Below are 18904 nucleotides of genomic sequence, written 5' to 3' on the forward strand. Positions count from 1 at the left end.
GCCTCGGTTACCCCAAAGTGAAATTATTTTAATTGCTTTTTCAGTCCAAATATTTGTGAAATATTACAGAGAGGTTACTCCTGGTATGGATTTTGCTTCTCAAGTGCTGAATGATCTTCTCATTTCTTTGCTCAAGAACAACTTGTTGCAGGAAGTATTTCAGATACTGAATGTAACTGTACAAATCAATACACTGGTAGGTGATTGTAATTTTTAAAAAAATATTGGATCTGTAGTTTCTTAGTTTTTTGAGTACTATACCATTTGTAGTATTAAGTTTGGTTTTACTCTGGTACTCAAATCTTGGGGGAAAAGAAAGAGCAATTCAGAAGTTCCTATTATAAAAATTCTAAGCTTCCTAACTGAATAGAGTTGCAAAACTGATTGTGCTTTTTTGTCTAAATTAGCCAGCTGTAGATGTTCTTCTGAAAGTTTTTGAACATGTGGCTTCTTTGAATATAGGAGATGCTGTGCCTACATTAATCAGTACCTTTTGTAAGGTATGTTTGACTGTAATACTGCTATTTGTTGAAGTTTGTGAAATACCTTGCCTGTTTTAAAACCCAAACATAACACTTCAATATTATTTCAGTGCTGTTTTTTAAAAGTTAATCTGTGACTAGCTGGATTTGTGATACAGGTTTCCATTTATCCCTTACTTTTTAACTGAGATTCACTGTAACGTGTTTTTCCCACTGTTGTTTGTCACTTTCCTCTGGAAATATGTGAATGATCACAATTTTTTGTATGTTTACTTTTCTTCCCCTGTTTGATACTACAGCTCATTGATGCTGGTATGTTCCTCAAGTTTGAGCATTTTGACTATATTATTAAGTTCCTTCACCAATTGCAAGTTTCCCATCGGGAAATAAATATTGTTTTGAACATAAAATCCAGGTATGTCTTTAAGGAGCTATTTTATATCTGTCTAGTACCTTTGTTGGGTTCAATTTTTATAAATTGATGTAAAAACTTTAAAAGGCAATTAGAAAATGCAAATTTGGTGTTTTGGATGAAAATACTATCATATCATGTCTAATTGTATTTTAAAGTGCTGTCGATCTACTGTGCTTAAAAGGTCAAGGATTGTTAAATCAAAACTTAGATTCTGAACGCAGTAATGTTCAGTTTTTCCTTATTGATCATCGCTGTACATCTGTTTCCGAGTTTATATAAGTGTAGTCAAACTAGAAACATCATGATTTAATATATCATTTAGGCCTACATAAGCAAATGGTACTTCTACAATAAACAACTCTTCTAGGCAATAAGAAGATTAGTTATAATCTGAAGTAGTTTTCTACTTTTGTTTACTGTACAATGGCATAAACGCACCAACACAACTAGGGAGAGGGCTCGTTTTTTTAAGTAATGCTGGATTATACTGGGCAAAATGTGAAATCACAGCCCAAAACTGTGTTGATGATGATTGCACAAGGTTGTGGTCCTTTTTTTTTTATCATCTGCATCATATACTTCATAGAACAACCTTTGATTCTTAGAGGAAACCAAATATACAGCATCTACTGTGTGAAAATATGCCATCACTGTTTCAGGTGAAAGCACTGTAGAAATTATTTGCTGCTTTTCATGCTTTCCGCATATGGTACCTTTAAGCCATGGATCTCAGTGTTTTACTAGTGCAACTTACTACACATGTTGGAAGTAATTTTTATCACTTTTCAGATCAGAAATCTGATTCACCGAGGAATGACCCCTTCCAGGGTGCCTCAGTATGTATATGTTTTCAGCACAAACAGTCTATATCTATAAAGACTAATCGGCTGTGCTACTTCAACTACATGTATTAGCTCATTCATGTGTAGGTTATGTATCTCAGCATGATAGCATCGCACTGGGTAGATGTATCCATTGTTTCAATGGCAGCATCAGAATAAAGTATTATGCTCCAGGAGATTTGAAGCTGAACAGCACTTTTTTTCGTGTAATTAACTTTTTTCCTTACCCTTATGTCAGAAATACATACAATACAGTTCTGAATTTACTTAATGGATTACAAGTCTTGTTCATACCTTTTCAGTTACACTTTTACTGAGACAAGGGAATATTTTCTGTGAAAACAGCTCTGCTCAGTTATTTGCTTGGTACAGGTACTGACTTCCCTTGGCATAACTGTCTGTTTTCAGTGTCGAGTTTGAATAGTGTGTAGTAAATAGGATCAAGAATCACATCAGTTTTTAGTTCATATATGAAAATTTGTTGTTCACCTTCTGCTAGTACATAGTTTAGTTCAATAGGATGTGTTAAAATTAAGTAATAATATTTTTTTCTTCTGGAAGATTTCAGGAAAGACATCTTGAAGAGAAGTGGCTTTTTAACTTCAACTTGGCAGTGGCTGAAGTTCAGGTACAGTATGTGCATTTTTCAAGCCTGTTGGAATACTTAACAATGACTAGTTTTAAACCTACAAGAAATAGCAATTTCTACATCATTTAAAATTAATGGGCTTTATTATTAAGTATATTGGGATTATGATAGAATATTTTTATGCAGAGCCATATTTGGGAAAGATTAACATGCAGGGGAAAACTATCTTTGGCTTCTCTGTGATGTCAGTATTTTATTTTACATAATTGTAGTTTTTATCTTGGTTTTGCATCTAATTCAGAGATTTTAAAACTTTAAGCAATTATTTTCTATGCCTTGCATTTGTTGTGCTTGTAATTGGTAGTGGTACCTCATTCCTCACCAAAAAAATTATTTAATGTATTATTTAGCAGATAGAATTCAAGGCATAGTTGTAAAAGGCTATAATTGGCAACACTAAGAAGGTATTTTAAAGAATAAGAAAATACTATAAAAATTCTTTAATTGCACATTTGCATCTTTCATATGCAAGGACAAATTACTTATTATGCACAGTTATCATATAATTTATATATTATCACATGCTGCACAGATCCTGAGACCAAAATTTAAGAAGGGAAGAACCAGAACTGAATTTTTACTCCTTTAAAGCCAAAGTCATCAAGTGATCTGGCAAGCAAAAAACTAATTTGTATAGAAAATAACCATCAATTTGGCATGCATCGTGGAAAAAAAAAGTTAGTAAGAACTGGATGAATGCCAGTTCTTAAATAGGATGAATAAGTTATGAACTTCCCTAATTGGGGTCATGACATAAATGCAAAAAGAATTTTAATTTCTTGAGGGACAAAAGTGATTAGCAGTCCATGCAAGTTAGGCAACATGTTACTGTGGCATATTGAACATGGACATTCTTGGCACTATTGTTTCATCTGCATCTTTTTTCTGCTTTAAGTCTTTTCCGGGTGTATCTCAAATGTCAATATATTTTCTGTTGGTGTTCTGGAAGCAGGTTGGCTTATATTTATCCTTTGCCTTTTTTTCAGCATTGCAAGGAAAAAAGTGATTGGAATAAGCTGGGAGCTTTGTATGTCAGTGCGAGAACTGGATGTGAACATTCTGATGATCTTCAGAAGTTGTCTTTATGTATTGCTGAAATACTAATCAAAGATTCTGAGACAGACAGACAAGAAGTTCCTTTTTGTGATTTTGCTGATGCAGGTAAAATTAAGATGCATCCCTGTTCTTTGTAGAGTTTTTAAAAGAGGTAAAAAACCAAATTTGTATACTGTTTTCTGGGTATTAGTTAATTTTGTATGTTACAATATTCAGAATTTCTTGAGGTACAAATACAATTGGCTAAAATACTTAATATAAGCCATTTTCTAGTAGAAGTAAAATCCACAGTGCTTACACTTAGAAGTCAAAGAAAGTTCTGAAAGAAGAATATATGAGGTTTGTGAAATCAAGAAAAGAAACCTAAAGTGGTGGTCTTCTGTTAAGAATGTCCTATTCTCAGGACAAATATATTTAAATACTGTCATGTGAAGTGTCACACTCTTAAAAGCATAAATAAACTTCAGAACTGTAAATACAAATATATATATTTGTATATTTCATAACACACTGAACATGGTTAGATCATGTATATAATTTGGTTTTTGGTTGTTTGGGTTTTTTTTAGTAATTGCAATTTTCAGAATTATTTCATTCTCTAAAGAACCAAGAATTTCTGCAAGGGCTGGGTCCATAAAACACCTAGTTTTTTAATAGTTCTGGCAGGTTTTCTTATACCTTTCTTCCCTATGCCCCTTCATTTACATATCTGTATCATTTTTCCTAATAAGTTTGCAGAAAACTGAGGCTCAGTGAGGTGTCAGTGGGATATTAAAACACTTTGTAATGGATGACTCAGATCTCTTTCAACCTGTATTAACTACTAAGACATGATGAATATTTATTCTAGATATGTGGCATGACCTTTCTGATCACAGACTTGTATTATAAAACACCTATTACAACTTCTAGCTGTGACACTGAAAATTTTGATGGGGCTTGGAACTTTGTCTTCCCTAGAGCAGTGGTCTCCAAACTGATAGGGGTCTCTATCAGTAAAAAAATTTTGAGCACTTACCTCCTATTTATTTATTTATAAATTATATACATGTACTATTGCACTGATATATTAAGTATATTATAAAACATACAGAAAAATAAAAATTAAAAGGATGAGATAAAGATGAAATAAACACTAGTTTTTAAAATATTTTATTTATTTCTTAATGGTACAAAAAAATATATTCTTCCAACATCCAAGTGGTGTGTTGTGCTCATACCGCTCTGAAGACCACTGCTCTAGAATGCCAACAGTTCTTCCAAAGTGGTTGTATAATATGGTTGGAAAAAATTGTAATTACTCAGTTCTGTAATTGCCAGCTGTTCTTCATGGTGCCAGAAAATGCAAAGCCTACTTTACAAACAATGATGTTACTAAATTATGCCATTATATGACTAAGCATCTTATGGATGAATTAGACTACTATGAAATAGTTTCTGAATAAACTAGAGTTATTTACCCTACGTCAGGTGTTAAGACTTGGAAAGTTACTACTTTTAATGGCAAATATTTCAGAAAGTATATTTAATACTTTTACAATGACTGTGTTTTTCAACTGTGTACTGCATTTACATGTAAAATTAAAATTTTTTTTTCTTTCCAGTAATAAAAAACTCACAACATAATGAAGCAGATAGAATTTTCATTGGAAGGACTGGGATAAGTGTAATGTGTTCTTACCACAAAGTACTGAAGTGGAGAAAGGTATACTGGACTATAGGAACCTGACTGCAAGAAAAAGAATGAGTCATTTCTTTTCTACATGTTAAAGTGTGTTTCTCTAGTTGAATGGCTGGATGTGCTACCTGCCTTCGCACCATTTTAGTACTTCTTAACTGTCCAGATGGATCAAAGCATTTTATTTTGCCTTTCTGAGCAGTAGTCTACTATGGAGCCCATCATAACTTTGTCTTGCAACCTAGAAACTTGATTTGTTCAGGTTCAGCTTTTGACTTTTCTGAGATAAGGATGAATCTGGATTAGGAGACAGTTCATCCTGAGATATTGGAGCAAGGTGCTGGTGGGATTGTTTCCCAGAATCACTTTCTTCTGTCTGGCAATACTGCTGTATTTTGAGACTTCCCGACTCAAGCAATATTTACAGGAGTTTGAGTGGGCCCTTTCCTGCACTGATGCTTCTGAACCTGACCTCAAATGGAATGGATAAGGCCAGGAAGACAGAAGTATAGCAAGGCTGCTACTGCACTTGGTGAACTGCTCATTCCCCAGAATGTCACTAGAAGTGCTTTTCTTCCATTCAATCTAGGGTTGTAAGATCTGTGAATCTTGCAAAAACCCAGACCTCACAAAGAAAGGACCTTTACAATCCTTTCTTTGCTATCAAGTATTACAGAGGGCCACAGTTAAGAGACTAGACCTTTCACTGGATGTTTTACATTCTTTAGGCCTCACGTAGTATTGATCATAAGTTCACTACAGCAAGATCCGTTTCAATGTTAAATTCATGTTTTTTTCCTGGAAGAAAGCAGTGTATCAAGCTGGATCTCCTGTACAATGCAACATGACCAGTGACAGCATAAGAAATAATATAAACCACCAGTGATTTTGGAGTGTATTTTGGTCAGTGATCATATTCTGAACTTACCTTTGTATCAGTTGGCCTGATCTTTACAATTAGTAATTACACTGTACAGGGATTTTCCTCATCCCATACAAGATGGTTTATAGCATGTATTTTTGTGAACAAAAGCAAACACTCTCCCCTTTTGTCTCTTGGATTTTTTTTGTGAATTGAGGAACCCTTTCTGGTTTGCATGACTTGTCTCTAGGTGATGACCCTCAGGAATTTTGTTATGCAAAACCTGTGCACTGCTCAGTCTGCTTCCAGAATCAACCCAGGTCCCAGGAGATATTTGATAAGAGGTGCTTAGTCTAGAAGCACTACATCCATTTTAAGGAATCATTAATTTTGCAGCATCAACTTGTTGAGCTGAATGATCTTTAGCAGGTTCCTATCAAGCTGCAACACAATGTGGTATTGTTGAGGAGTAAAGGGAAAGAGATACGGTCTTTGCATTAGCATTTTTGTAGTAATGCACTAGACCTTTTTTAAACATTTTTGTTCCACAAAACTCAGCAGTTACAACAGTGAAGTTATTCCTGGCCATAGAATAGGTAGTCTAAATTTGTGGCATTGAGGAGTGGACAGTGCTCACATACACATCAAAGAGCTTTGTTTGGCTTGGATTTTGTTTGTTGTTTTCAGCAGAGACAGCATGTATTCAGTGTTTGTAGGGAAATGTCTTTAGACATTGTAGCAGTTTTTGAGATCCATCTTAAGGGAGATCCTGATATTTGGGTTGCAGGACCTCTGATATTCCAAAGAGGTTTATCTTCATGTCCTGATTTCAGAGGTGCAAGTTGTCAAAAGCATGTGTAGTGTTCCTCTTGTATAACAAGGAATTACTGAAAGTAAACAGTTCTTACGATACTATGATATTTTCATGTCTAGAGCAAAAGATTATTGCTTCTTTGAGAAATGTTGTGTTGGGTGTCAAACCACCTCTCAACAGACTGCTCACCAAGATCCTCACCAACAGTCTTATACACAACCTGTGTTGACCATATGGGAGGGTGAATGAGGCTGTGCTCTGAATGATTTTTATCAGAACTGGTAGATGCCAAATTGATCTCTGCTTCAGGGATGAACTAGAACTGTCATTCCTATCGTACTCCAACCAGTTTCACTCTGTTATATGTACTGGATAAGTCCTTAATACTGTGGTTATGGGCTAGTATCTGCTTGATCCTGTGTCTTGTGTCTTCCAAAAAGTGGTCCAGAAAATAAGGTAGTAATGGATTTGTTCTTCCTGCTATGCCCAAAGTAATTTTGGCTTTAGGACGTGCTTTATGCCATTTTATGAATATGTTGGACCACCTAAACCTCTAGATGTGCTTTTCAGATCACGTTCCCTTCATGAACATCACATCTCTTTATCACATGGTTTTCATGCTTTCTGGCTCTCAGGGGTAAAGTACATATGCTTCTTGGTCCTGAAGAGAATATTCTTTGCAAGAGCTAAGGAAAGATCATAAAACAGATGTACTTTTCAAATGCAAATTGGAAAGATGTGAATAGGTCTTCTATGGAGGCAGCTCTTCAAGCAACACCAGACTGCTTTCTGGATATCTACTTGTAGAGAATCCTGCAACATTAATGCTCCTTTGGCAATTATTTAATCCACTTCCTATTTTAACTATTTCGTATCTTGAAAGACTTTGCTGTGGCTTGTTTTTACCCAACTTATTACCTCAGAGGATTGGGTTCTTGTCCAGTTAAGGATCTCATTCCACAACTGAATTTCACTTGGGTGCCCTTCCTTTATAGATCATTTATGCTTAAAGCTGCAAGCTTTCCAAAAAGACCCACTTCTTAGTGGTCCTTCCTTCTGCTAGAAGGATGGAATAGATGCAGATCTTCCTTAATTTTGTATGTTGTCTGGTTTGCACTTAAATTTCAAATTTCTACTGTCAGAATTTCACCTGAGTCTTTCTGGTACATACTTTTTCCCTTCAACCACATAAACCTGAATGGGTTCTTTACACCTTAAATGTTAACTGCAATGATATAGTTAGTATTCTTTTATTTGTTGTGCTGTGATAAACCGTTGTAGATAACTGTAGGCCTTCAGAAGTCTCCAGTTTTGAGCATATGTCAGTCCACAGTAGGTATGTGCATATGCATATTTACAAAAAATTAGTTTCTTAATTAGTAAGTTTCATTTTCTGTCGACTTCTCTGTTCTCCTAAACTTCCCTTTCCTTCTACCTCGGCAACTCTTGTTCTGCCACCACAATGCGGGCACACACATGACCACGATTTTTAACTTAGTATTCATTAGAAATTTTACTATACTTCCTTTTTTTTTTTCCTGTTTCAGTTTAGATAACTAAACTGATGCCTATAAATCTGTATCACCAGAGTAAATCCACTGTATTTTGTGTAGATATACTCTGTGTTCACTGATATAATTGCTTTCTCTGACCATCCTCCTTTCCCTTTTGTGCTAGGGAAGGATGGTTTTGGATAAATTGTATGAGCTACAGATAAATTTTACAGTCTTGAAAGGATTTACAGGTGCAGAGAGGTTAGCATCAAGATGTCAAATTGTTAATAAAGCTGCAGAAATTTTTCTTAAAACTGGAAATTTGGATGGAGCAACACGGGTATTGAGAGGTAAGCTTGTCTTATAAAAACCCTGAGATTTGACTTAAATTTGAACAGTCCCCTTCTGTAACAGATTTCAGATAAAAGGTAAAAGCTGGTCTGTGTTATTAAATAAAGTTAATACTGGAACAAAAAAAATGTGATGCATCTTACTGGTTAGTATTCTTTTTGATAAGTATTAAGAAATATTATGACTAATACCAAATTTTTTTTAGAAAAGTTTTCACAGTAGTCTGCCATCAGCACCATTCCACTCAAAAGCCTACCATAATAAGGAAAGGGTGCAACTTGGAAAGTGACTCTGCCCCATGTATATTTCCTTTGAGCCAGGTGATATTCAGTGTAAAAAAATTTTCAGGCTTGTGTCAATGTAGTGTTCCTTTACCCCTCACAGTATCCACATTTAGTAAAATAGGTTTAGAATAGTACCATATTTCTGCAATTAAATAACGCATAGTTACTGGCTTTTTGAAATTCTGATCTGCTGAAAAAAGAAACTGAAAAGGGTAAACAAGAATAGAAGGTGTTCTGTAAAGTAATACTGAGGATCTAAAATTTGCTATTCGATTTTATATATGTACATATTTATATATGTACATAGATATATATACATATTTATGTACATATATAAAATTGAATAGCAAATTTATATATGTACATAGATATATACATATTTATGTACATATATGTGACAGTCCATTTTACTACTGTGATATTTAATAAAAGAGGTTATTTACAACTGAAAAATAGTGGTGATAAGGAACAACTTAATAACAACTAGAACTGCATTTTCTGAGAAATTCTGAAATTTGTTTTCTGCTGCAGAATATTTCTAATGGCCAAAAGTCTTCAGTGTCAATCAGTTTCAGTTCATAGAAGTAACACTGCACTGTTGTTTGCCACAGAGTCAGAGTGGACCACAAATGCACCATTGTGGCCCTGTGATGAAATGGACATCATCAATCGACAGAATCTGTTATATATACTAGTGCACAAATACTTGAGGAGGAGTTTATACAGGCAGGCATTTGAAGTTCTGCGGAACTTACCAGGTTTTCAAAATTATTCTGGTAAGTAAAGAAAAAGGTACTGTGTTAAGAGCTAAAAATTTAATGGATGATTCTGTACTATTCTGTTTCTTTCCCAGCTAAAAGTTGTTGAAGAAGTAAGATCATTTTAGACAAGCCAATTTTTTTTTCCAAAGATCGTATTGTCAGTTAAAATATGTATTGTAATGTCAGTTAAAATATATATCGTACTCTGCAGATTTTGCCGCACATGCACGCACACACATGCACATACACACATACACATGCACAGAGTTTATACACCTGTCCTCTTTTTCCAGTTGTCTCAGTTACACAAGGCAAAGGAAAAACCCACTACATTTTTAAGGATCATGCACAGTCTGTACCATAAGCTAAAATAGGGATATCATTGGAGTGATTAATTTTATCTTAAGCTCAGATGAATACATTTGGTTTTTTTCTATAAGTGAGCCAGAAAACCTAGGCTTCTTTCACATATCATGTTAAAACCAAGTGCTCTTTTGGACTCAATTTATCTGGCAAATTTTCGATGGGTACTTGATATGTAGTTACTTAGGCTGCACTCAGGAAACCTCTGCTGACTGATGTGTGTAGGTGTCAGTCCTTTGCCAGTGTGTGCTTCTAGGTAGATTAGGAGGGCTGAGTTGGAAGACTCTCTACTTACAGAATCCTAAAAGGATCTAGTCCGTTGAGGCATGAGGTGGATACAAGGCTACTAAGTCCTGCCAAGAAGGGGACAGTTGAGAGGAAGTGGACAGTTCAGAGTAAGAGAAGAAGCAGAACTTGAAGTACCAAAGTGATTTTATTTGTGCAAATTTTAAGTCTGAGAGATCAGGTGAAGAATGTATTTATAGACTTGGGCAGGTGAATGTGTGTTTATCTGATCCTGATGGTTTTGGCAGCAAATTACTGTTTGGACTTTAACACTTTCACAATGTAAATGAACTAACATTATGAAAACACTTTTGGTGAACAAAGCATTATCACATGTTATCTCAACTTCGATCCATTTTGCTGATAGAAGCAAGAGTCCTGGTTTAGGTACTGATTGAGAAGCAGTTCTTCAATTAGATTTGCATTTGATTTAATTCAGTAGTTAATATTCTTCTTTCATTTCAGATACTGTAGCTGTTTCTCAGTACAGCTGCCTTTTTAACAAGCTGTTAAATGCCTGTTTTGAGAGCAAGAACCTTGGGGTCTCATCTTCTGTAGTAGACTTCATGCTTTCCAAAAACATAGCTATTGAATTTTTTTTACTTAGAGGATTAATCACAGCTTTGGGAAGAAGTTGCTTGTGGTCTAAAGCTAGGACCTATTACAAAAGTAAGTTGCTTCTTAAACAATATCTTTCCCTTATGTTCTTTGAACATCATGCTTATAACAGCATGTTATGTTGGGGAGAAAGGGGTAAGAGTACTTTGTAAGATCAAAACAGTGCTTTCTGTGTCAGTCGGGAATTTATTTGTAACCAAGTTTCTTGGGAAATAGCGACAGTTGAAAATCTGATGACTATGTACTACCTGGCATGAAATGAATGCAATTCTGATGAAATTAATTTTTTATGTTCAGTTTCAGATTTTCAAAAATGTGAACCCTGAAATGGTTTAAAAGTGCATCATCTTCACTTTCTCATCTAGGCAAATTAGATTTCTTTATACTTCTGTTTAGAGCTGTGGTGGTAAAATTATTAATATTTAAGATTTCAGAGGTCTAGCTAAGAAGTTTATCCTAACTAAAAGAAAATTCCTTTCAAATAAAAGCTAAAAGTCTGAGTGTTTTCAACTCCCCACTTTCGAGCTAAGATAACACTGGGTGTGTCGCCCTGATAGGGTCTACCAAGAGCCATCTCTCCATATTGTCACATCATTTACTGTTTGATCCGTTTTAGAATTGTGGCGGTTAATAAGCTTAAGGAGTCCATCCCTCCCATCCTGGAAATTATTGGTTTTCCTGACCTCTTTTTTTTTTTTTTTTTTTTTTTTTTTTTTTTTTTAAATGCTGTATAGGTTGGGTCTTCTGAGATCACTTGGCAAAGACAGGGGAGCAAAGGGGGAGATGCTTTTCAAATGTCCTCTCACTGTGATCAGTTAATAGAGCTGCTGTCTGACCTGTCATAAATTGTACTTGTGTTATGATGCACTTGCAGTCCCTGGACTTCTGACAGGTTTTTAATCATTGCTGATAATATTCACTGATAAAAATAACATTTTACAACAGTGAATATTATGAGTAAGTACTGTTTGTTGTTTTCAAATCAGGCCATCTCACAGGTGAAATAGTAAAATCCATTAAGAGTTTGGGGTTGTTTTCTTTCCACATTCTTAGCCACATACTGAAGAAAACAGATCTATGTTCAGTATTTGTAATCCTAATTCCTTACATTTCTGCATTTACTCTCAGGTGCTTTATTATGGGGTTGCTACCCACCAATGCAGGGAAATTCATATCAGAAACTTTTGATGATTCCATCTTATCTGTCTGAGGTTGAGATGCTGTTGAGAATGGAAATGTTTCTTGTTTCAAATGCCTGTGATATTCAAAGTCCAATTGCTATTCGTCAGACTCTTCAAATAATACTGAAAAGGTTTGTTGTCAGATATGTACCATTTTGATTATACTTATCTGTGGGATCATGTAATTAATGAGAGATCTTACTTTCCATTGGCTAGGAAAGAGAATGTTTGGTTTTAAACTTGTTTTTAATCTGGTTATAGAACAGTAAATGTTTGGGCATTTTTTACTATTATTTTTACATGTGTATAGCAGAAAAGTAATTGTTCCAGAGGGATATTGGTCTGTGTTCCATAACTGAATGTGCCTACTGCACTAAGAGTGTACTGTATTTTCAAAACCAGGATAGCTTGATATTTTGGTGTGTAGTTGCTTGTGTTGAGGTTAAGCAGTGGAGCAGAAGGGCAGAGTCAAAATGTTAGTCCTTTCAAAAAGCATCTCTAACATTTCTTGGCTGTTTTTTGAAAAGTGCATGAAGCCATTTTACTTGATTCTCTTTATAGGGGATATCTCAATAATAAATTTGTTAGGGATTTTTCCCCTTTCTTTGAGACTTAATACCTTCAGATGAAAATGTGTTTTGTTGCTTCTGCCTTTTGTCCATAAGCTACCAACCACTGTCACTAGATTATGCCTATAATTTATTTTTCAAGACGCCATTTTCTCTTGAGATTGACTGGCTCAGCATCAAAATGTGAAACTTCATAGAAAAGCTACATCTGTTAAGAAGGATGAACAGGGGCATCTCAAACTTGAGTACTCTGCCTTCCTTCCCAAGGAATACATCTCTTAATTTTGTTCTTTTAATAGATGAGAAGGTTTTTATCTCATTTTAATGTGTATGCTATTGTACCTTTGCTTGTTTGCTTAAAGAGTAAGTTCTGCGCTTGCAAAAATGTAGACATGTCACTTAGGCACATCCTTTTTCCAGAAGTGATTACATGCCAAAATTGAGTATAATCTTTTTGGATTCAAGCATGTACCTGAATTCTTGCTACATCCAGTTCATAAAATGGTTTACATTCCTTTACTGAATTTTCCAGCCCAGCGTTAAACATTTCTTCATGAAACGTGCTGTGATTATTGCAGACCTACTTTGCAGTGGCATTAAACTCTATTACTTTTGATTACCATAAAATACGTTTAAAATATACTTTTTCTAAATTCTTAATTCTTCAGAACAATTGCCTAAATTTGTCTAGAAATTAATCTAAGTGATGCAAACACAGTGCATTATTTTAATGTTTCTGTAATCTTGTTGCCAGTATAAAGCATCAAACAAGTGACACAGGGCCTGTATGGTACCTAATTTTGTATTTGTGGGAACTCACTTACAGATGTGAAGATCAGAAAGTTCAGAATAACAGTGACTATCACGCGGCAGTGGAGAGACTGAGTCTGGCTGCTCGTATATCTGATCCAAAGCTTATTCTTAAGCATATGACAATGAATATTAATATGGAAGAAGTTTACAGCTTGGAGCATACATCTGCTCTAAAATGGCTTCAGGAAAATATGAAATGGGCTGGGAAGGTCTGGCTGTTTCAGTAATCATTAAATAGTAAAGATCTTAGGGTTTTAATGGTTAAAGCAGTCATTGTTATAATACAGATTAATAAAGGCAGTTCCCATGTGTTCAGACTGTGCATTACTGATTTACAGCAAAGCTTCAAACTCAAGTTGTGTTTCTAAATACTTATATTGATGATAATGCAGATAGTAGCACAGTAGAAACAGTATTTTTTTTCCCTAACTGTATAGATTGTCACACTGACTTACACAAGTGTTTTGTAATGGCATCATTAGATAATGAGGAAGCTGCAGCCTCAGAACCTACATTCTCCTATTTTATGGAGAATCTAGCACTGTTACTCTTTTCCCAGCAGGTGATCATATGTAAGTGCATTGATTGAGTGTTATCTGCTGTTCTTTGGTGAGACTTTTTTCACGTTACTTCCAAGTCTGTAGAATACATGTTTCCTTTTGTCTTCCTCGCAATATCTTGTGAGGATATTGTTCCATCTGTGTGCCCCTTAGATCTTAATTTTCTTACTCCAAAAACCAAGTAAAAAGCACTGGGAATAACTTAACTTCAAAATCACTTGAGACATGCCAGACAGGATACCTTCCTTCACATAACTGAGAGAGTCTACACAAGTTGCTCACAGCTGAAGCTTTAGTTGTGTCTTGATAGTAACTTGTATATGGCTTCACATTTGTATATATGCATACTTCCACTGATACGGAAAACTTGCTTTCTTGATTGTGTTCTAAGAAGGAAGGTTTTGCCCATTTTTTAGTTTCTGCCAACTGCATGATGAGATGGAGGCTTCTAGCAAGCTGGTTCTAGCATTAGTGGTTCTTCAGGAATTCTTTTTTCTGCCTGCAAATCCTGAATCAGATTTGGAGCATGAATTATGTAAGTCACACTTCTTATACTGATCTGCAGCCTGAGTAGGAAGAACCAAACATTTTTTATTGGAAAACTCTTGTGACAAATCAGTGGGACCTCTGTCAAAGTTGATGCTTGCCTGAGCTCCCCACTTCTGTAGTGTTAATTTAGATCTCCAGTACCAACCTTCACAAACATGCCAGTAATACATCTCTTTTGGTCCTACTCTCCATCCCCTTTAGAGGTTTTTTGTGATGAAAATTTTTTCTCTCTTGGGTATAGAAGTTAATGGGTTTTTAAGGCTATTCTGTCTTAAGTGAGATCAAGATTGTAGCATATGCCCTCAGTGTTTGAAAAATCGTTCCCTCCTTTGGGGCACCATGAGTCTCTTCCCAGTTCCAGCAGCATTATTGCAGGTGTCCCTCATGCCTCTGAATCATGAAATCTGTCAGGATCTTAGCACTGGATGGTTGTGGAGGGTTTTGGAGGGATGTCCATGGTTCTTTGTTTGGAGGGGTAGACACCCTAGTCTTGAGGTTCGTGCCATTAACCTGATTGACAGTTGTTAGATTCCTGACCCTCTTCAGGGTCGGGTCCTGACCCTTTTTGATACCACTCTTTAACTAGTCTGTCTGGGAGTTGCTGCTGGAAGAGAAAGGATTGAATCTGGTGACCACCAGGGTCACTGCCTTCCTCCTATGCCACTTGTACAGAAAAATGGAAGAATAGAGGCTCCTTTGTTTTCATAGGGTATCATTCTTTAGTAAGTATTTCATTTGCTTTCTTTCTAAAAAATGGTAGATTCAGTACTAAAAATCAGATGGTGTTTCTTTAAAATCCCCTTACCTCAGAATTCTCCTTGAAGAACAGTTGGCACTAGTTCAAAGAGACTTTGGGTTCCACCACTTTGTGTTCACCAGGATGGCTCTGCCATTTGTAAGGCTGTTTACCTGGTCAAATCCAATAGCATTCTGCTACTTAGTTTCCCATTAGCTGAAAGACTGGGTAAGAAGTGATCAGGTTTCAGATGAGGTCTCTAAACTGTTGTTCTTCCAGCCACCCCAGCATTAGTGGGCAAGAGCAATTTTGGAAGGTGTCAGCAAACTAAAACTGGAAGTGAAAAACTAAGTCATTTTTTGCTAATTACTCATTGTAAGATCCTTTGTAGCTTAATCTCCCTTGGAATTAGACAGAGGCTATCTGAACCTCAGCTAAATCCCACATTTCTGTAAGCAGTACCACATGTGGCTAATACTGTTTGAGACACACAGAAGGACAGAATTCTCTTAGTAATCTATAGGACTTCAAAACTTGGGGTGTTCTAGAGACAGCATTATTTTTTCCATTATAAGCAACTTTGAATTTTCACTTGGATCATCCCCAGAAAAAAATTCCAAATGTTGCTTTGTTTTTCAGACAGAGGTTAATCATTGATCTTCTAGCTTAACTTGGAACTGTGTAAAATTGGTGCAACGTTTTGGCTCCATCTCCTGAGTATCATCCTCGGCTGAAGGATGCAATCTCAGTCATGTTTTATATTAACGAGCAAAGCAAGCTCCCCATATCATTGCTCAGAAGTTTTGCTACAACTGGTGGATCTCATGTTCTGTCAATACAGTGTTTCTCCCTATCACCATAGGGCTAGGCAATTTAAATAACAGTTTAGTTGTTAAGTCTGGTATTTCACATTTTTGTACCGTCTGGGTCCACTTGAAATACCGTACAATTTTGATGTGTATCAAAATACCAGGAAGGTTTCTTGAGCAACATTCTCAGTACTATTTTGGTGACAGAAATTCCATGTGCTAGACAAGACACAATCCAATGTAGGACAGAAACAATCCTGGAAAGATGAAAAAATATTCCAAACAAAGTTAAGTACAACAGACACTCGGTAGACAATATCCGTGGTTTTGCTTTTCCCCAGGTATAAGGTACTGTTTCTTAGTAGCTGAAAGAACTTCTGTGTTTGAGATTAAGCAACTTGTTTGATATATTTAATTTTTCATATAGGAAATAAAATGTATGTTTACCTGTTTTCAGAGAGACAGAAAAATGTGCAAAAGAACTTTCCTATGCTGCTCTCAGTAGCTAGGTCTAGACAACACTTCGCTCCTTCAGTATGTTGTTAGATGCATGAGGAATTCTCTTTGTGAAAATTTTTCTTCACTGATTACTACGTTTTTGGAAAGATTATTTGTGTTAGGTATGGACAGTTGTAACTTAACCAGAATAATGTTGTTGGGAAGACTTACCACAATTTTACTTCAAAGCACTGAGAGTTTCTTAACACACATTGGGGACAGTGTTGAGAAGCTGGAAATAGAAGCTTGGTAATTTTACAATGTTTTATAAAGAGCAATTGAGGAGATCATTTTGGAGTTATTAAGTTGTTAATAAATGTGTTCTTTATATGGAGTATTGAAAATATCTGTGAGTCGGTATTGTCATTAAATCATCTAATTCTGTTCAGATCCCTGTAATTAATACTTAGATATGCAGGAAGATGGGCAAATGTAGATGTGGAGAGTTTAGTATCTCCTAACTACTGCAAGAATCTAGAGCATGATGTGCTGCATGAGGAGGTTAAGAATGTGTGAAATCAGTCAGAGTACGCAGTTTTTCACCACATCATAGCACAAAACATATGAATAAATTGGGCTGAAGCTCCCAGCTGTGGACATGGCCAACTTCCAGTTTTAACTACAGAGTCGAGTGGAGGCTACAGCTAGGCCTATGGGCTGTGCTCAGTCTGCTGAAGAATTCTAATGGATGTTAGTGAGAGTTTCACATGAGGAGAAATAGTAAAATTATATGTCCCTGGTGTAGTAATCAAACTTTTAATTACTAAAATCTTAATGGCATACTCCTCAGCTTAGTAAAATATGGCCACATTAAGAGCATTTACTAGTTCATTTTTGTCCTTTCATGTTCTCCAGATACATCTTGCATCTTTGCAGGTTTGAGGTGGGGTTTTTTTGCAAATCCCAGGTCTGCATTTTTCAGTCATAACTATTTCTGCATAACTCTCTTCTAAAATGACTAGTGTGATGAGTAGTATCAAAAAATTAATGCTGATATTGGCCTCAGAGCTTCTGTGCCATTGTGTGTGATGGGACTGGAGAAACTGATGCGACTTTTGACCATCGGCAGACCAAGGACCAGAACAGAAACAAAGGATCAAGGAGAAAATGGTTCAGTTGCTGTTTGTAGAAGCTTTATTGGTAGTCAAAATCAAAACTTTTTTAGATGTTAATTTTATCTGGTATAAAACAAGCTTTCCATTCAGAAATGTCTTTGCAACTGTTGCTGAGACAGTGGGATGTATCCTGGGAACTGATAGGGAGTAACGAGACCAGATAAAGCCACTATACTACTCCCATGGAATACTGTGGTCATATTCATAAGCAGTAAGTTTTGAGATCTTTAGCTAAAAAGTAGAAATTCATTCCTGTGCTGGGGGGTGGGGTGCTCTGGCTCCCTGTCAAAGTACTTGCACTATGCAATAGAGCTGGTATCTGGCAGTGTCACCTGCTGATTACCTCTCCCAATTTATTTTATTCCTCACCGAGTTCAAAGAAATCCCAGGTGAAATGAACAACACGCTTTTCTGTTGAATCAATTAAATTTATTTTTTTCATCTGCATAATTATGCAACCAATTTGCTTACATAACTGATGGCTTCTGTCGGGAAGCAAAAAACATGCTGCACATTATGGAAATTATGCAAATCCCCCAAGGGTTGTGAGAGTGTTAACTTGATTTAAAGCTTCACTGAACTACAGATAGTGCCTAAACCATGTCAGTCCTCTTTTTAACCTTTTCTGCCTGGAATGGCAATAGATGATGTGCGAGTAACTCCAGTCCCCAACAGTTAATCTCCCTTTGTTCTGAAACTCATCAGCAATAAACATTTTTGCTCTGTTGCATGTCTCTGCATCAGATGCTTCTTGACACCAACTACCTTGGGAGAAAAACATGTATAAATGTAGGTATCCATAGAGCATTAGTAACTGCAGGAAAACAGCTCTTGCTTTTCTTCATGGAACTGCAGAGCCCACGGTTGGTTCTTTGCCCACTTGGTGGTTTCCTTCTGGAGAACAAAGGAATTGTGAAGTGGGCGCAAGTATGCAGATAAACCCCTTCCATCCCCTTAGCAAAAGAGCAGCGATTCCTTGGTTCAGATATTTCCCTTCTACGTCCCTGAGTAACAATTGTGGACCCACTCTACTATTAGAAGCAGGAGACGCTGAAATGAAAGGGGACCGGCTTCTCTGCATCGTGTGTTTCAGGCCTTTTGAGAACACGGCTGCGAGACCA

The 18904-nt window shown here is 36.1% G+C and overlaps 1 protein-coding gene across 1 annotated transcript in view; it reads left to right on the forward strand.

Annotated features, from left to right (window-relative positions):
- Positions 1–16468, forward strand: part of TOPAZ1 (testis and ovary specific PAZ domain containing 1) — a 42112-nt gene extending 25644 nt beyond the window's left edge. Inside the window, exons 10-20 of the mRNA XM_026842906.1 lie at positions 45–196; positions 408–500; positions 782–897; positions 2301–2367; positions 3375–3549; positions 5049–5149; positions 8476–8641; positions 9538–9702; positions 10801–11004; positions 12082–12265; positions 13530–16468. Of these exons, the coding sequence (XP_026698707.1) occupies positions 45–196; positions 408–500; positions 782–897; positions 2301–2367; positions 3375–3549; positions 5049–5149; positions 8476–8641; positions 9538–9702; positions 10801–11004; positions 12082–12265; positions 13530–13743 (1637 nt within the window). The 3' untranslated portion in view covers positions 13744–16468. The remainder of the gene's footprint in view (positions 1–44; positions 197–407; positions 501–781; positions 898–2300; positions 2368–3374; positions 3550–5048; positions 5150–8475; positions 8642–9537; positions 9703–10800; positions 11005–12081; positions 12266–13529) is intronic.
- The last annotated feature ends 2436 nt before the right edge of the window (positions 16469–18904 follow it).

Source organism: Athene cunicularia (genome assembly GCF_003259725.1).
Source record: "Athene cunicularia isolate RWA chromosome 2 unlocalized genomic scaffold, athCun1 chr2_part1, whole genome shotgun sequence".
In the NCBI taxonomy this organism is placed as follows: domain Eukaryota; kingdom Metazoa; phylum Chordata; class Aves; order Strigiformes; family Strigidae; genus Athene; species Athene cunicularia.